This window comes from Bos indicus, chromosome 5 (assembly GCF_029378745.1).
Source record: "Bos indicus isolate NIAB-ARS_2022 breed Sahiwal x Tharparkar chromosome 5, NIAB-ARS_B.indTharparkar_mat_pri_1.0, whole genome shotgun sequence".
Lineage (NCBI taxonomy): Eukaryota > Metazoa > Chordata > Mammalia > Artiodactyla > Bovidae > Bos > Bos indicus.
The window spans coordinates 27291912-27308605 of NC_091764.1; the positions used below are offsets into that span (position 1 = coordinate 27291912).

The following is a 16694-nucleotide window of genomic DNA, read 5'->3' on the forward strand; positions in this document are numbered from 1 at the left end:
GATGGCCCCTCTCCCAACTTAAGCTTCCTTCAGATGAGTAACCCTCGGGAAACAAAGCAATTTGGAAATTTGGAGTGATTACCAAGGTGTGTTTTGAGTTTCGGACTTGACCTCTTTCTGCCAGGCAAACCAAAGCTGATAATACCTCAATTAGTTGGTTGGCACCGCCAGCCAGCCAAGCTCCCAGCCCTATATAAGCGCCACCTCTGGCCCAGAGCTTTAGAAGGTCTCCGCGTTTCCGCCAACCTCCCAGTCCGCTCTCCTTTTGGAATACCTTGCCGTCCACCATGAGTCGTCAGGCCGGCTACAGCCAGCAGTCCTGCAGGGCTTCCAGCGGGAGCCGCCGGCAGGGCTTCAGCGGGCACTCAGCCGTGGTGTCGGGCCAGAGCCGGGTCACCTCCTCCAAGTCCTCCTTGGCCTCCCGCTCAGGCGGGGGTGGCGCTGGGTCTGCCGCCTGTGCCCTGATGGGAGGAGGCTTCGGCAGCCAGAGTCTCTACAACCTGGGGGGGAACAAGAAGATCTCCATCAGCCTGGCTGGAGGCAGCATCCGGGCTGGAGGGTTTAGGAGCACCAGTGGGGGATATTCAGGAGGCTGTGGTTTTGGAGGTGGTGGAAGAGGGATGGGCGGGGGCTTTGGAGGGGGAGTTGGTGGCTTTGGAGGAGGGGCTGGTGGCTTTGGAGGTCCTGGTGGCTTTGGTGGTCCTGGTGGTTTTGGAGGACCCCGTGGCTTTGGTGGCCCTGGTGGCTTTGGCCCAGGTGGCTTCCCTGGGGGAATCCAGGAAGTGACTGTCAACCAGAGCCTCCTGCAGCCCCTCAATGTGGAGATTGACCCCCAGATTGGGCAAGTAAAGGCTCAGGAGCGGGAGCAGATCAAGACCCTCAACAACAAGTTTGCCTCCTTCATTGACAAGGTGAGCCCAGCTCGGGACAGCTGGACAGTGAGGAAGTTTGTCCTAATGAGCTTGGCCCCCTCTTCCTCTTTTCCTTTTGCCACCAAGGAAGGACTTGCAGGTTCATCCTCTACCTACATCCCTCAGGGGTGGGCCGGCTAAGGGAGTGGTAGATAATGAAAAGATCTCGGGTCCCTCACTGGATGGAGCCACTACCGTTCCTGCAAGCCCCGTCACCGCAGCTCTGCGCGGTTCCTCTGGCGCTGCCGAGGCTGCTGCCATCATGGATGTCCCTCACTGATGCCTTCTGCACTCCTCCTCCATCTCAGGAAGACTGTGAATTGCTCCTCTTTGAAAGAGAGACCAACTCTGCCAAGGCTGGATATTTACCTGAGTGATGAATTAATCTACTCGCAGCCTAAGGAGAGGGATGCAGAGTGTTTTTTGGGGGTGGGAGGGGGGAAAGGGTAAGGGGTACCTCCTCCTGGGTGATTCTCTTGGGAAGATTTCGGCGTGAAGAGCTGTGAACGTTAGGCCACTGACCTTGGTATATGCGTGTCTGTGTGTAGGCGAGGTTGAAGCGAGGTTTTACTGGGCTTTCTGTGCTCTGACTACTCCATGTCATAGTGGGGACACTATGACAACAGTTGTGGTGACTAGAGAGTATCCAGGCTTGATCAGCTGCTAACTGAGTGTTTCAGCAGTACTGCTGAGTATAAGGTGTTGCGATCTCTTTGTGACCATGGGATAGTATCAGGTCTTAAAGAAAGGGTTTGTAGGGACTCGTTGGGGGTCCTCTCACCATACGTAAGAGGCTTGGGCAAAGCTGAAGATGAAGTTGATCTTAACACTGGAATATCAGACTTTGCAGAGGGGAAGTTCTTCAAAGCCTAGTGACCCACTAGTTCCTGGCAGACACCTGGGTGTCCAGATAAATTATTCACAGAGAGGTAGAAAGTGATGTGAAAATACTGCTCTCCACAAAAGGTGGAGAACTATCCAAGACCTTCTCAGCAAGATCTCTTATCACCTTTGAAGGGGGATTCTCAGGTCCTGGGGTCCTGAGTGGCCAGCATAAGGCATGGCACATGCCTGGTGCTTTGCAAATGTTTGTTGAATGGTCAATTGATTGATATTTATTCCATTGTTTATACAGTTGGCTTTGAGCTTGTGTACAGAAACGTTTTGCAGCAAATGAAAGTTTGAGACATCTTCAGCTAGTGGTTCAATTTAAATGCAACTGAGTCCTACATTTAACCACGCTTGGCAGCAAGGGCCCATCTCGGTGCACCTGGGCCCTTGTTCCTAGGACTAGGGCAGCCCAAGAGCCATTTCTCTGTGGTTTTCTCTATTTCTCACCTTAATACAGGGCACCCAGATGTACTGTAAACCTCTTCCTGGAAACTACACCTGCTGTAGGCTTTCAAATCTCCTGCTATTTATTGAGTACTAACTGATTGAGGAATGAATGGATGAATGAATGATACAGTGGGAAGATCATCCAGTCTGGGTATCAAGAAACCTCAGTTTTGGTTTGTTACTAGCTTGTAGTGTCACCTTGGTTACTCTGGGACTCAGTTTCCTTATCTGCACAGCAGGCCTCTGCCTCCGTTGTAGGTCACTGATGCTGCTATCCACATGGGGTTAGTACTGAACTATTGTAGCAGGCAAAATGCAACCCAACGGGAGGGACTGGGAGATCCCTGGGAACTTTGTTTCTAGGAAAGTCAACCAAGACTGGAGTTGGCTGCAGACTGCTCCCTGATGTCCTTTTCCTATTGGATGGCAGGTGCGGTTCCTAGAGCAGCAGAACAAGGTCCTGGAGACCAAGTGGAGCCTCCTGCAGGAGCAGGGATCTGGCACTAACACTAACAACCGCAACCTGGAGCCTTTTTTCGAGAACTACATCAGCAGCCTCAGGGCCTTTCTGGATGGTCTGCATGTTGAGAAGGACAAGCTGCATGAGGAGCTGAGGAGCATGGAGGGGATGGTGGAGGACTTCAAGAAGAGGTGTGTGCTGCTCAGTTCCTGGGGCAGGGGGTGGGGCAGGGTGGGTTGGAGGGTGGGAGGGGCCAGCTCTGTTCCAGCTGGCTACACGCTGGGGGGGATTTACCCCCACCTTCTCCGACTTTCAAGATCCCAGTCTTTAAAATAATGGCTCATGGTTTATTTGGGGCAGAAACTCTTAAGAATTTAATGAAAGGGTATATCCATGTAAGTTTGGTGGGGATGTTCAAAGACACTCTGAAGTTCATTCACAAACCACATAGAATCAGACAACATCCTCCATCCTCCCTGGACTACATCAACTCCAAATTCCCCTCCAAATATGGGGTGTATTTCCCTTGTCAATAGGCTTCTGAAGGAGAGGCAGGTTACTTTAAAGTTAAGAGTACGGTCTCTGGGATCCGAGTGCCTTGGGCAAGGTCTATTCCACCACTTTCAGCTCTGTGAGCTTGGACTGACTCCTTAGCTTCTCTGTGCCTCAGTCTTCTCATCTGTAAAATGGAGACAGTGGTAGTCTTTATTCACTGTAGCGAGGCCTGAATGAGTTAATACGTGTCATTCACAGAATGAGACCCGGCACATTTGTAGTGCCATTCTGGGTTTTCGTGAATTCAAGAAGTGCTTACCAAGAGCCCACAGGGCTACCATACTTGCTGAACATAGAGCCGGTTCCAGGCCCTACCCTCTGAGCGCACATAGTGCTCAGTGAAGCCTGTAGAAAAACCAGGTCTCACCTGAACCTGGGGGGCGGTGCACTGCAAGGGCACAGGCCTTGAGCTAAAGGGCAGGACAAGAAGCCCTGAGTCTGCGGTACTTACGTGAAGTGCTCTGAGGCCATGGTGACCTCCTGGGGAAGATGGGCCAGAAAGTGCCTCTTTTCTCATAGATATGAAGAGGAGATCAACAAGCGCACTGCGGCAGAGAATGACTTCGTTGTCTTGAAGAAGGTGAAGGGTCTTTCCCCCACCTCCCACCCCAGAGCCCTGCTGAATAGGGTGCTATGAGGTTGAGGGGAGAAAAAGTCCAGTCCTCTTATTTTGAGGGTCTCCTTCAGGCCATGTAGGGAGGGAGGGCCACGGAGGGAGCCAGGGAGCCCCTCCACCCTACAAGCTGGGAGGCGCATCTGAGGGCCTGGCTGCTCCCCTCCTGGGAGGAGGGTCCAAAGTGTCCACCAGACTTTGCCATGTGGCTCCCTCCTGATGGGCCTGTGCGTCTATGAATCCCATTAGATCTTGAGTTGTGATCAGAAAGTGGATGAAGAGAAGGAATATATATTAGTATATATATTCCTCCCCCCTACCACAGGAGTGTATTCCCAGGAGCAATTTAAAGAGAGCCTTTGGGAAAAAAAAAGAGAGAACCTTTGAGTGTTGCTGATTTAGATTCTCCCCCAGACCCTCCTCACAAATTCTCCTCACCCAGTCTCAGTGTAATGGCCCTGGCCCAACCCTTGCTCTTCTTTTCACCCTCACAGCCTCTTTGGCTGTTTTCTGAGAAGGGTCCTCCAGCCCAGCCTGTAAGGCAGCCTATTTGGTCATGTTAGGCCAGGTCTGCCTGTGCCTGGATGGGCGTCTCATTTCCCCTGAGTGGGAGCTCCGGAGGGGGGCGCGGTTGGTGGGGGCAATGGGGCAGGCCCCTGTGGCCCCTTTGCCCTGCTCCCTCCGTCAGTGCCCAGGACTGGGCTAAGCCCACAGGTCAGAGGGGACCATGACTGAATTCTTTCCCAGGACATTGATGCTGCCTACATGACCAAAGTGGAACTGGAGGCCAAGGTGGACAGTGTGACAGATGAGATCAACTTCTTGAAGGCCCTCTATGATGCCGTAAGTCTGCCCCTCACCCCGCTGCCTCCTGTCTCCTAGAGAAAAAGTTTCATGTCTCAGTCCTTCTGACAAAAGTGACACCTTCTCACCTGTCCCTCAGTTGGTTCAGAGCCCTCCCTCCTGAGCTGGTGGCTTGTGTCTCCTGGCGAGCTCAGGAGGGGTCATGTCTGCCTGGCCCTGCAGGAGCTGTCCCAGATGCAGTTAGACACAGGTGACACGTCCGTGGTCCTGTCCATGGACAACAACCGCTGCCTGGACCTGGACAGCATCATCGCCGAGGTCCGCGCCCAGTACGAGGCCATCGCCCAGAGGAGCAAGGCTGAGGCTGAGGCTCTGTACCAGTCCCAGGTGGGTAACACCATCACGTCTCCCCGGGAGGGCCGAGTCTGCTCCAGAGTCATTCTTCTCTGCATTTCCAGCATGGTGGCTCCTCTCCCTCCTACTAGGCTGGTTTGCTACCAGACATCTCCCTTCCTAATCAGAGAGCTCTGACATTGCTCTAACCTGGGGCTTCTCAACTGGGGTGGGGGGAAGGTATACTTTTCCCCCAGGAGGCACGTGGCAATGTGTGAAGACAGGTTTGAACGTCACACCTAGGGGTGGGGGTGAGGTGCTACTGGAGTCTGGAGGGTAGAGGCCAGAGATGCTGCTAAACATTCTACAATGCGTGAGATACCATTCTCCCACCAAACAAAAAATTACTCTGTCTGAAATGTCACTAGTGCCAAGCTTGAGAAATACTTAACCTAAAGCCCTCTGGCTGCATATCTTTTATTGTTGGAGACACTTCTATTTTGCTCTCACCCAACTGGGCCCTGTCATGCTTGCTTCTGATCTGATCACACTGAGGGGTTGAAGTCAGTGTCTGAAAGGAAGCAGGAGGAAAGCAAGGGAGACTGAGCAAAGTTAGAGGACAGGGGAATTCTGTACACCTTTCTCCCATCCCCACATCTGCATGGGGCCTAAGCTAGCCCTTAAGCATCAGACTCTTCTGAATTTTCTGCCCCAGAAGGATAGCCTGCTGGGTAAGAGATGGCTCCAGCATCTGAGATGTTTGCATTCATGCGCCAGCCCTCTTACTTGACACCTCGGAGAGTTTAGTCATGGTACTCAAGCAATCTGTGTCTCAGTTTTCCCATTCATAAGATAGGGATAATAATGCCTTCCTCATCAGGGAGCTGTGAGGTTCTATGAGGTAAAGCACAGGGCTTGGGGCAAAGTAAAAGCTCAAAAAAATCCCAGCAGCGACTGTGCTGGAAGACGTGTCCCTGACACAGAGGACAGAGCACCTGATTCCTCCAGTGAGTGACCTTGCATAGGCCCTAACTCTGTTTTTGTTTTCCCGTTTGTGATGCAGAAGGGTTGGAGTAGAGGACCGTAGTAGGCCCTGCTGGCCTTTTGAATGTGTGACTCTTTTCGGATACAGTTGGGTGAGTTGCAGACCACAGCTGGCATGCATGGGGATGACCTGAAGAGTATCAAGAGTGAGATCATGGAGTTCAACCGGATGATCCAGAGGCTGCGGGCCGAGATTGAGAGTGTCAAGAAGCAGGTGGGAAGGAGGAAGGAGCACTCACCTGAGACTGTGGGCTGATGCCTGCACCGTAAGCTCAGGGCTCAGCACTCACGTCCCAGCCCCTTGCATGCTAAAATTGACGGGGCGTGCTTCTGGGCTGTGTCTAATGGACCCAGATCCTGCCTGCCTGGAGACTGGAGGCTGATGTGGACCAGAAATGTTGAGTTCAGACATAATTAGGGAGGCTGGGGAAAGAAGCTGTGTGAAGACCAAATTAGGGGAATAGCCAAGGTAGCTCACATCAACATGGATTAGGACAGAAAGACAATTCTTTGGATAATTCAAGAAGACTTCCTGGAGGAGGAGGGCTTTCAGGAGATGCTTAGACTCTTACCATGAGAGAGAAGAGAGGTATAGGAGGAGTCTGACTCCTGAGCTGGCCTGTGTCCTTGAGGCCAGATGGTGTTAATCCCATTCCTTGAGGCACTAGGATTTCGACTGCAGCCCAGGCTTCATCTTCTTGGGTTTTAGTTTCCTCATTTGTCCAACATGAGGCGATCCATGTGTAAGCCCCAAGCATACAGGCAGGCTCTCAGTGAATCCACTTGAACCTAAATTGGACTTCTGGTTGCCCCCAACCCAGAATGCCAACCTGCAGACAGCCATTGCTGATGCAGAGCAGCATGGGGAAGTGGCCCTCAAGGATGCCAATGCCAAGCTTCAGGACCTCAAGGCTGCCCTGCAGCAGGCCAAGGAGGACCTGGCCCGGCTGCTGAAGGAGTACCAGGAGCTGATGAATGTCAAGCTGGCCCTTGACATTGAGATTGCCACCTACCGGACCCTCCTGGAGGGCGAGGAGTGCAGGTTAGTTGGAATCCCTCTGGTTTCCAGGAGGCTGAGATGTCTGGTGGCTTTGCTGCCTGAGCATGCTCATGTGGACTGCTGGAGATGGTGGTAGCCCTCAGCGGGCCCATTCCACCCCCACCCAACTCCTGCCCCTGCCCCTTTAAGTGTTTTGAGATGCTGCCAATCCTCCAGGAGAACTGTGCTTTCTATGCAATAGTGACACCACCAGAAACTTATCTTGGGCAGGTTTTCCCATCTTTCATGTCTCATATTTTAGCTGTAAAATACATGTCTGAAAAAGAGGAGGACTTACAGGTATAAGGGCTTCCCTGGTAGCTCAGCTGGTAAAGAATCCGCCTGCAATGCAGGAGGCCCCAGTTCGATTCCTGGGTCTGGAAGATCCCCTGGAGAATGGATAGATTACCCACTCCAGTATTCTGGCCTGGAGAATTCCATGGACTGTATAGTCCATGGGATCACAAAGAGTCAGACACGACTGAGCGACTTTCTCTTTCACAGGCATAAATACTATTTCTAGGTTATTTCTTTATTATTTAAGGCCTTAATAGTAGGTTTCTGAAGAGTGGGTTCCTGTAGGCTGGCACTTGGTTATAGGGCTCTGGCCTTTAAAGGGACAGATATAAACATTATTTACTATATAGGCCCCTGAGGAGCAGGAAGAGTGTGGGTAGACACACGAATGACCCTCTGCTCTGATCCTCTTGAAGGTGATGTTAGTGGGAAAGGGTAACAATTTAAGCCCAACTTTACCCAACAGGAGGAGGAATGCATGTCATGGCATTTTGAGCACCTATTTCTTACAGTCAGCATCAGTCAGGAAGGAGCTAGGGGGACCAAGGCTTTCACTGTTATTGACCTAAGCAAGGTGTATTTAAGGAAAGGAGGCTCCGGCACAGATGCTAATACGGAGGTCTGATCTTCCCCAACAGGATGTCTGGGGAGTGCCAGAGTTCTGTGAGCATCGGTGAGTACCGGGTTCCTTCTCAGGAAAGGGGCTGGATACTTTGGGATAATGTTTCTCAAACCGAGGTGGGGGGGGCGGGGGGGTTACTGCGGGGCCAGCGCTGGTGGGCTGCACCATTTGCAGGCTGGGAAGAGGCTGTAGGGTGGCGGCGGGGGAGGCCAACCTCCCCTGCCCGGCTGTCTTGAAGCCTGCCCTCACCCGACTCCGCCAAACCTTAGTGGGCGGTACCCAGGGGAAGAGCCGGTGGGCGGAGGGGATTGGCTCCCGGACTGTGGGCGGGACTGGTGGGCGGGCTGGACCGGCCTCCCAGACGCTGGCTGACCCCAATGCTCTTTGCAGAGATGGTTCACAACACCACCAGCAGCAGCAGTGGCGGCAGCGGCGCCCTGGGAGGAGGAGCTGGAGGTCGAGGAGGCCTGGGGAGCGGGGGTCTGGGAAACGGCGGTCTAGGCAGCGGGAGGCTGGGCAGCGGAGGCCGGGACAGCAGGGCCAGCCGCGGGGGCCTGGGCTTGGACAGCAGTTCCGGCGGGGGCTCTGCTGTGCGCGGGGGCGTCTCCAATTCCGGGGGCTCGTGCGCCGTCAGCGGGGTTGGCGGTCGCAGCTCGGTCCGGGTCACACAAAGCTCCTCTCAGAGCCAGCGGTCCCACCACAAACTCTGAACGTTGTCTCGGACCCACCAGCCCTCTTCACTTGCCGGCACACTCTAGCTCTGTACGCCCTTTGATATACCCGTGGGACCCTTTCCCTACGTAGCTTCTGCGGCTGGCATGGCGGCCCAAAATTTCCTGGGAGGGGTTATCTGGGGGAAAAACCATCTACTCCTATAAGGCCGAGCCGCTGGGCAGTGCCCAGGGGCTGGGCTGTGTCACCGCCCCCGCCCCGCAGGGCTCGCCACCCCAGCCAACGTTCCACTGTCCTATGGGAAAGCCCCAGCCAGCCCTGTGCATACCCGGCTACCCACCCTTTCTCGGCGGCCCCTCTCCCCCCAATCTCCTGCTGATGTTTTGGTTTCCCTCGAGCAGTACTTTTCCTTTCTTGGCACCAATATATGTATGAATTTTCTGTTCTATATCTTCAATAAACCGCATTTATTCAGACAGTGGTAGACTTTTCCTTCTGGATTCTAAGGTCATTGGGTTTGATATCACCGCCAGTGGCTCACCGCAGTCTCTTTCCCACGCAGAGCTTGGCCTGAGCTTGAAGAGTTCCCAGGCGGGAGGGGCTATGTCTTTTATTCACTGAAGGCTATGCATGACATATACCAACTTTCTTCACTGATCAGATTTTCAATTCATAAAAATTTCATTACCCTTGAAAAAAAGTTGTAGATTTGATTTCCTTGCTTTTGAGTCATTCCAGAAATGTCTGAAATTGTCCAGTCATTACAGCTCATCATAATTCAATTAGTTGCTGATAGTCGTATATTTTAAAAAGCAATTGTAAAAATTTGAGTGTTTTGTAACACAAAATTGCATATGTATTTTAACATGTTTGCTATGATGTGGTGAAAGTGAAAGCGTCAGTCTCTCAGTCGTGTTCAACTTTTTGTAGCCCGCCTGGCTCCTCTGTCCATGGAATTCTCTAGGAAAGAATACTGGAGTGGTTTTCCATTCCCTTCTCCAGGTGATCTTCCTGAACCAGGGGTCGAACCCAGGTCTCCTGCACTGAAGGCAAATTCTTTACCATCTGAGCATGGAGCCTTCAAATATAAAGTTAGGAGAACTGTCAAAGACCTTGAATGGCCCTGTGACAGGTCACCCCTGACCCCTACCCCAGGTACAGCACAGAATCAAGGCAGACCCAGGAGGACTTGTGTAGAACACAGGTTCATTGCAGAGTCTGGGAGGTTCAACTCAAACCAGGGACATGCAGGTAGACAAAGTGAGTGTATGCCTGAGTACTTTCTCTTTAAAGTGTGATCCTCATCAGCATAGAAGACTGACAATGTTGGATAAACAGAAAGAGAGGGCACACCTCCTGGTGATCCCAGAAACTCTTTGCTAAGTAAACACACAGCTGCCAAATGCTCACTGCCTAAAAAAACACAATGTACAACTGCAGCTTTGACAGTGGATGTTCTAGCTCTGAAGTGAATAGCTTACCTGCAATAGTCTGAGGCCGACAGAGAGAAGCCTGGCAACTGCCCATGGCAGCCTGTGCTCCAAGGGGATGTAGCCTCACCTTTCAAAAGCAAACCCACTGTTGGGTACACACCCCCCCAAGGCAGTGATGCAGTGTAACACACCTTTAGCCCAAGGACAGAAGAGATACTTTTGACTTGTTTCAAACAGATTAAAAATTTGCCATGTTCCTTTAAGTACATGATTAAAGAAAAGCTTTCCTGTATCTTTTGTAGGCTTAACAATATATCACAGGGACTTCCCCTGTGATCCAGGGGTTAAGGCTCAGAGCTTCCAATGCAGGTTCGATTTCTGGTTGGGGAACTAAGATCCCACATGCCATGCACTGTAGCCTAAAAAAAAAAAAAAAGCTGAATTTCTTTTAAAAACAAGACCAAACAAAAAACCACAATATATCACAGATACATGTTTTCCTGCTCACAATGACTTTCCCATTTGTTAAGGGAAGATGGATGGAAAATACAATTTGGTTAATGGGTATGTGTGTATGTTGTGCAGCATTGTAATAGTTGTGAAAATGGATGCTTTCTTATTTTCTAGCACTCTGGTAACAGATCTTAAAAAATTAACTCATTTAATTTTCACAGAGGCAGGCAGTGTTCTTCCTTCCACTTTACAAATGAGGAAATGGAGGCAAGAAAGAGAAATGAACTTATCTCAGTTCAGTCACTCAGTCATGTCCAACTCTTTGCGACCCCATGAACTACAGCATGCCAGGCCTCCCTGTCCATCACCAACTCCCGGAGTCCACCCAAACCCACGTCCATCGAGTCGGTGATGTCATCCAATCATCTCATCCTCTGTCGTCCCTTTCTCCTCCTGCCCTCAATCTTTCCCAGCATCAGGGTCTTTTCAAATGAGTCAGCTCTTCACATGAGGTGGCCAAAAGTATTGGAGTTTCAGCTTCAACATCAGTCCTACCAATGAACACCCAGGACTGATCTCCTTTAGGATGGACGGGTTGGATCTCCTTGCAGTCCAAGGGACTCTCAAGAGTCTTCTCCAACAGTCTTCTCCAACTCTTCTCCAACAAGAGTTCAAAAGCATCAATTCTTTGGTGCTCAGCTTTCTTTATAGTCCAACTCTCCCATCCATACATGACCACTGGAAAAACCATAGCCTTGACTAGACGAACCTTTGTTGGCGAAGTAATGTCTCTGCTTTTTAATACGCTGTCTAGGTTGGTCATAACTTTCCTTCCAAGGCGTAAGCGTCTTTTAATTTCATGGCTGCGATCACCATCTGCAGTGATTTTGGAGCCCTGAAAAATAAAGTTAGCCACTGTTTCCACCGTTTCCCCATGTATTTGCCATGAAGTGATGGGACTGGATGCCATGATCTTAGTTTTCTGAATGTTGAGTTTTAAGCCAACTTTTTCACTCTCCTCTTTCACTTTCATCAAGAGGCTCTTTAGTTCTTCTTCACTTTCTCGAGGGAGATAATTCAAACTCCAGCAGCCAAATGCCGAAGCTGCCCTAAACTGCCTCATGAAGCTGTAAGTACAATGGTAAGACCCAGGCTTTGGAATCAGGCTGCCTGGGTGTGATCCATCCTAACTACCTGCAGTTTCCCATAAGTACCGTATTTCCCTCAAGAACTTGGGATTCTGGTCCTCACCCCACCACTACCTGGCACTGAGACCTTGCGTCTTTCTTGTCTCTCAATCTGATCCATCATATAATGGCATCCTCTGCCTAGACAACCCCTGTTTATGGCAGGAGCCTTTCTGTTTCTCTTAGAATTTAATCCACGTGTAACCAACAGCCTTATTTCCCTTCAGGCCCATGTCTGCACAGATGCTTCTTATCCCTCAGAGACAAGAGAAAGTTGCCAGCTTTACCAATGGGTGTATACATAGTCGAGACTTCCAGAATGTTGGATGGAGGAGTTAATTTGCCTGGAACAATATTATCTCTGGACCTTGGCCAAGAGAATGTATGGGGCTGCTCTGAGACCTTGTGGGGGCTTCTGGCCCAAGAACACTTCTTAGATTTTATGAGAAAGAAAGACTGATCCTTAGTTTCCAGGGCAGGGTGGCATTCTAGTCAAAAGGATGTCAGAAGTGGGGTCCTGGCTGATTTGGGGCTTCAGGAGGAGATTGAGGCCTTAGTTGCTGCCCCAAACACTCACTCCAACCCAGAATCAGGAGAACACCTGGGTGTTTTCGCATGCCTAGCTCCATTTTCCATCCCTGCAGGAGGGCCTGTTGGAGACTGAAGGTCAATTTCCCCATGGATCCCATCTCTCCCAGGCTTCAGGAGCCAAGAGGCTGCCAGGAATTTCTCCTAGGCCTCTGGTTGTTTTTTGGATTGGGAGGGAGGCTATTCAAGTTCTAGTTCCAGCTATCCCAGCAACTTTCCCCTGTAGCCTTGACCAAGTCCTTTTCTTTCTTGTGTTTCATTCTCATAAAATTAAGGTGCTGGGCTGATGGTCTTGTCAACTGTCTAGGTCTGATACTCCACAGGCAGAATATTGGCCTGAGGGTGTGGGAAGCCCAGGCTAGGAATTTCAAATCCATCTAGGGGCTGTTCTTCCTGATCCCTGTCACATTATTGCCTCCCTCTGGTGCTCAGGGTCCCTAAGCCTCTGATTTCTAGATTAAAGGCCCACATACCTACACTAGGACTGTATCTTTCCCTTCCTCCCCAAGCGGGGGCTGGTATTGAAATTTTCCCTCTGCTCCTTTCTCTGCCTAAGGGGCCCTGCCTCTGTCCTCACGTCCTGCCCCACTTCCTTGCTGTCCTATAATATCCCCCTCTGGACCTAGGAGATGCAGGGTGAGATGGGATGGTTTTGCAGGGGCTGCCTCAGCAAGTCACACCAGCAACTTCTCTTAAACCCTGCCTCCCACTGCTGCCTGAAGCTGTGATCTGCTAGCTGATAACTGCCCTGGGCCTCACCCTCTTGGCAGCCCTGGATTTTAGTATCTGGGAGACAGGCAGGGCCAGCTGGAGCCCTCAACTGATTTCCTACTTTCCTTTTAAGGACAGCACTGACAGCAGGTGAGAAGAGATGTGGAGAGGAGGCGGGGAACCTGTCTCTCCAAAGACCCCACCTCTTCTGCAGTACCTGTGGGTTCTGGAGTAGGGGTGCTTGGGTTCAAATCTCCATTCCACCACTTTCATCTGTAAGTTCTCAGATAAGCTACTTGATCTCTCCAAGTCTCCTCTTTCCCATCTGTAAAGTGAGGGTAAGAATAAGAATACCTCCCTTATAACGTTGACTTACAGATTTCATGAGATTATCCACATTACAGAACCAGTGCAGTGCTTGGTCCATTGAAAGCCCTTGGTAAGAGGTTGACTATTAGTGCTCTGATCATTATTCTTTTGTCCTTGGACTGAATTGAATCTCAATATTCTCAATCATCCTTCTGCTTCCTCCAGGTCAATGGTTCCCAAATTTGTCTGCCCATTTAAACCACCTGGAATTTAAAAATTCCAAAGCCTACACTATCCCCGCCCTCCCCCCCCCCGCCCCCCACAAATGAGTGAACCGGTTATTATGGGTGGACACAGGCATCAGTGGTTTTTGAAGTTCCTCAGGTGATTCCAATGTGTAGCAAGTTTAGAAACCGTTACTCTGTGCTGTTCAACCAATTGAAGGGTTTTTCTTTGCGGACAGCAATTTGTCCTAGAAACCTCATCCAGCGTCTAACAGTTTCCCCAGGTCAGTCTTCTGGACAAGCAAAATCTCTCTTGTTTAACTTTAAGCCAGTTTTCTTTTGTGCTGAGGGAGTAGAATGGTTTTCAGCCTACACCAAAGACTCAGTAATATTTGCTGAGCTCCCCTTGCCTCAGCCCTTCAAGGGAGTGACAGTAGCTCAGCAGGGATCAGCCTGCTCTCAGGAATTAGACGGGGGTGTTGGCACTGGATGCTGGCAGCTAGTCACAGCTAGAGACCAAAGGGGTTTTCTAAAGTTTGCTTTCTTGGGGGTTCCTCTTCTATTTCATCACAGTTGACCAAGTACCCATGTTCAGTATGGGAGTAAATATAACCCTGAGCTTCCTGTTTAGTTGGCAGTAGAGACACCCACGAAAGCTTTAATTATGGGCATTCTTCATAATAAGAGTTGAAAGTGAGGGATGCAAAAAGCATTGCAGCAGGTGACAAGTTGGCTCATGTGGTCTAGAGCTTTCAGGAAAGGCTATGTGGAGGTGAGCAGGCAGGGGTACCTGAACCCACTTGTATGACTCTGTGGAGTTTTCATATTTGATCTCAGTTATTTACTAGAGTCACCCTGTGAAGCTAGGGTGATTATCCTTATTTTGCAGACTAGGAAACTGAGGCTCAAGGAGCTAAGTGTCCAAGTCATGGGACCAGGAGTGGGCAGAGGCAGGCTGGATTTTGAGATGCCCAACCCAAGGATCTTCCCCACACCACTGCTGCTTCCTACCTGGGTCCCATCATCTTTTCTTCACTTATCTTGCTTTCTCTGCCTCGACCTGACTCAGAATCCTTGCCTTCAGGCCACTCTCTCACTCTGACCCATCCCGATCAGACTCCCCTTTTATTCCTCTGAGTCTACTGGTTTTCTCCTCTGTCTCTTGGGCCCAGGGGCTGAGGCTTGGCTTATCTTTCTTACCAAGAGCTCCCTGAGGGGGTTAGGATCAGGACTAGGGCTGTGCAGACCTGAGGTGCCCAGACTAAGGTGCCCATCCTGACTTGACCGGGACTGTCCTGGTTTAAGCACTGAAAGTCCAGGCCAAGAGGGGCCATTGGTCAACCTGCGAGGATCCGAGAATAGCTCCATCTGTTTGTTTAGTATATTATAGTGCTGTGTGCTTTTTCACTTGCCTTATGGGATTGACTCTGTGAAGAATAGATACTCTGATTTCTTTAAGTTTCTGAGGTTCTACAGGAGGTGACTTGCCTAAGATCACAGGTCAGTGAGAGCAGAGCTGGGTGCTGCAACCACCCAGCTCTGTGGACTGTAAATTTTAAGCTCACTTTCTCTTTTACATAGAGTCTACTGGAGACTGTCCACTAAACAATTGCTGAGCAGTTAGGAAGGCATGGAGGCTGCCCACAGAGCCCCTCCCAGCCCTGGGATATCGCTCACTGGTGCTCCCCAGCACTTGTCTTGCTCTAGCTGTTGGCAGCTGGGACTTGAGTCTCAGCTTTCGCAAAAGTATTTACTTATTGCACAAAAACAAAGAAGGACATAGGAAAAAAAAATCCACCTACAATCTTTAATAAACCAATTCACTTCCTATGTTACTTTTTAAACCTGCCTTCTCAGCATTCTTAATTTTTATGGGTTCATAGCACAGATACCATTGTGTATTTCCTCATTTAATGTTGTATCATTCTGTGATGATAATTTTAGATAATTGTATCAAAACGGCAAGCCATCATTTAGTCATTTTTCTGAGTCTGGATGTTTAGGGCTTTTCCTCTTCAATACTATTTGTCATTGTTATAAGTTTTGGATGAAAGTGACCATCCATTTAGTTCCAAAGGGCAAACACACATTTTTTTATAGGCTGACACTGATGTATGTTGAATGAGCTTTGCCCACACTTCCTGTCTGGGGTAGTGCTTTCCAAAATATGGTCCACAGGTGCTTTGTTACTGGTTTGAGAGTAGATACATACAAAATATGAGAATGATCATTTAGAAACAAATTGCAAATATTTTTCCTTTTAGCAACGGAACAGTTTTGGGTGTGCTTAATCTAAAAATTAAAAAAAAAATGAGGCTTGTATTTCATATACCTTAAAGAAAATCTCCTTTTGGTTTTCCAAGGTGGTTCAGTGGTAAAGAATCCACCTGTCAATGCAGAAGATGCAGGTCAATGAGGGTTTGATCCATGGGTCTGGAAGATCCCCTGGCTAAGGAAATGACAACCCATCCCAGTATTCCTGTCTGGAAAGCTCCATGGACAGAGGACCCTGGTAGGCTACTGTCCATGGAGTTGCAAACAGTCAGACAGGACTGAGCATGCGTGCATGTAAAAGAAATCTCCCTTTAAGGGTAATTCATTTTTATCCTATTTTACAAAAGCATTGGTCTACAAGAGATTGGGATGGGGAAAGAAAAATAAAGAGAGATTTGAGGGTAGTTTGTCTCTTGGTCTAGAAGACCATGTTAAGTCTTGCGAGATGCTCAATGAATCTACAACCACAGACCTTTGGTGCCACAGGACCTCATCTGTCTTGCACTTGAGGAGCCCGAGTGTATGGAGTGACACATGATGCACCCAGAAAGTGTGGGCAGCCTTGGGCAGAATCCTCTGCTTTCACTCGCACTCAATGACCACAATACCGTGTTTTTCTGTGATCAAGATTTGGGTGATGATAACAGTGGGGAGCAGAACCAGGCTGTAGGAAGATCATTACTGTTGCCCCACCAGGATAATGCTGGTGAAGTCTCCACCCTGGTCCCAGCTGTGGTTGCAAGGCAACTGGACACCCCCTAGATTTGCCCCAGATCTCCTGGACACACCTCCAAACCAACAGCTCAGTGGTGGAGTTTCTTAAGAAG

General features: G+C 49.9%; 1 protein-coding gene across 1 annotated transcript; it reads left to right on the forward strand.

Annotated features, from left to right (window-relative positions):
• Positions 1-357: 357 nt before the first annotated feature.
• LOC139183082 (keratin, type II cytoskeletal 3-like) lies at positions 358-9166 on the forward strand. Its single transcript, XM_070789047.1, has 9 exons — positions 358-911; positions 2680-2900; positions 3784-3844; positions 4625-4720; positions 4904-5068; positions 6147-6272; positions 6880-7100; positions 8033-8067; positions 8407-9166. The coding sequence occupies exons 1-9, from the start codon at positions 465-467 to the stop codon at positions 8724-8726; spliced, it is 1692 nt and encodes a 563-aa protein (XP_070645148.1). The 5' UTR covers positions 358-464; the 3' UTR covers positions 8727-9166.
• Positions 9167-16694: the final 7528 nt, after the last annotated feature.

Coding starts and splice junctions, on each gene's coding strand:
- LOC139183082 (XM_070789047.1), top strand. CDS start 465: ATGGGAGGAGGCTTCGGCAGCCAGAGTCTCTACAACCTGGGGGGGAAC. Junction 6,273..6,879: donor TTGAGAGTGTCAAGAAGCAG/GTGGGAAGGAGG, acceptor CCCCCAACCCAG/AATGCCAACCTGCAGACAGC. Junction 7,101..8,032: donor CTGGAGGGCGAGGAGTGCAG/GTTAGTTGGAAT, acceptor CTTCCCCAACAG/GATGTCTGGGGAGTGCCAGA.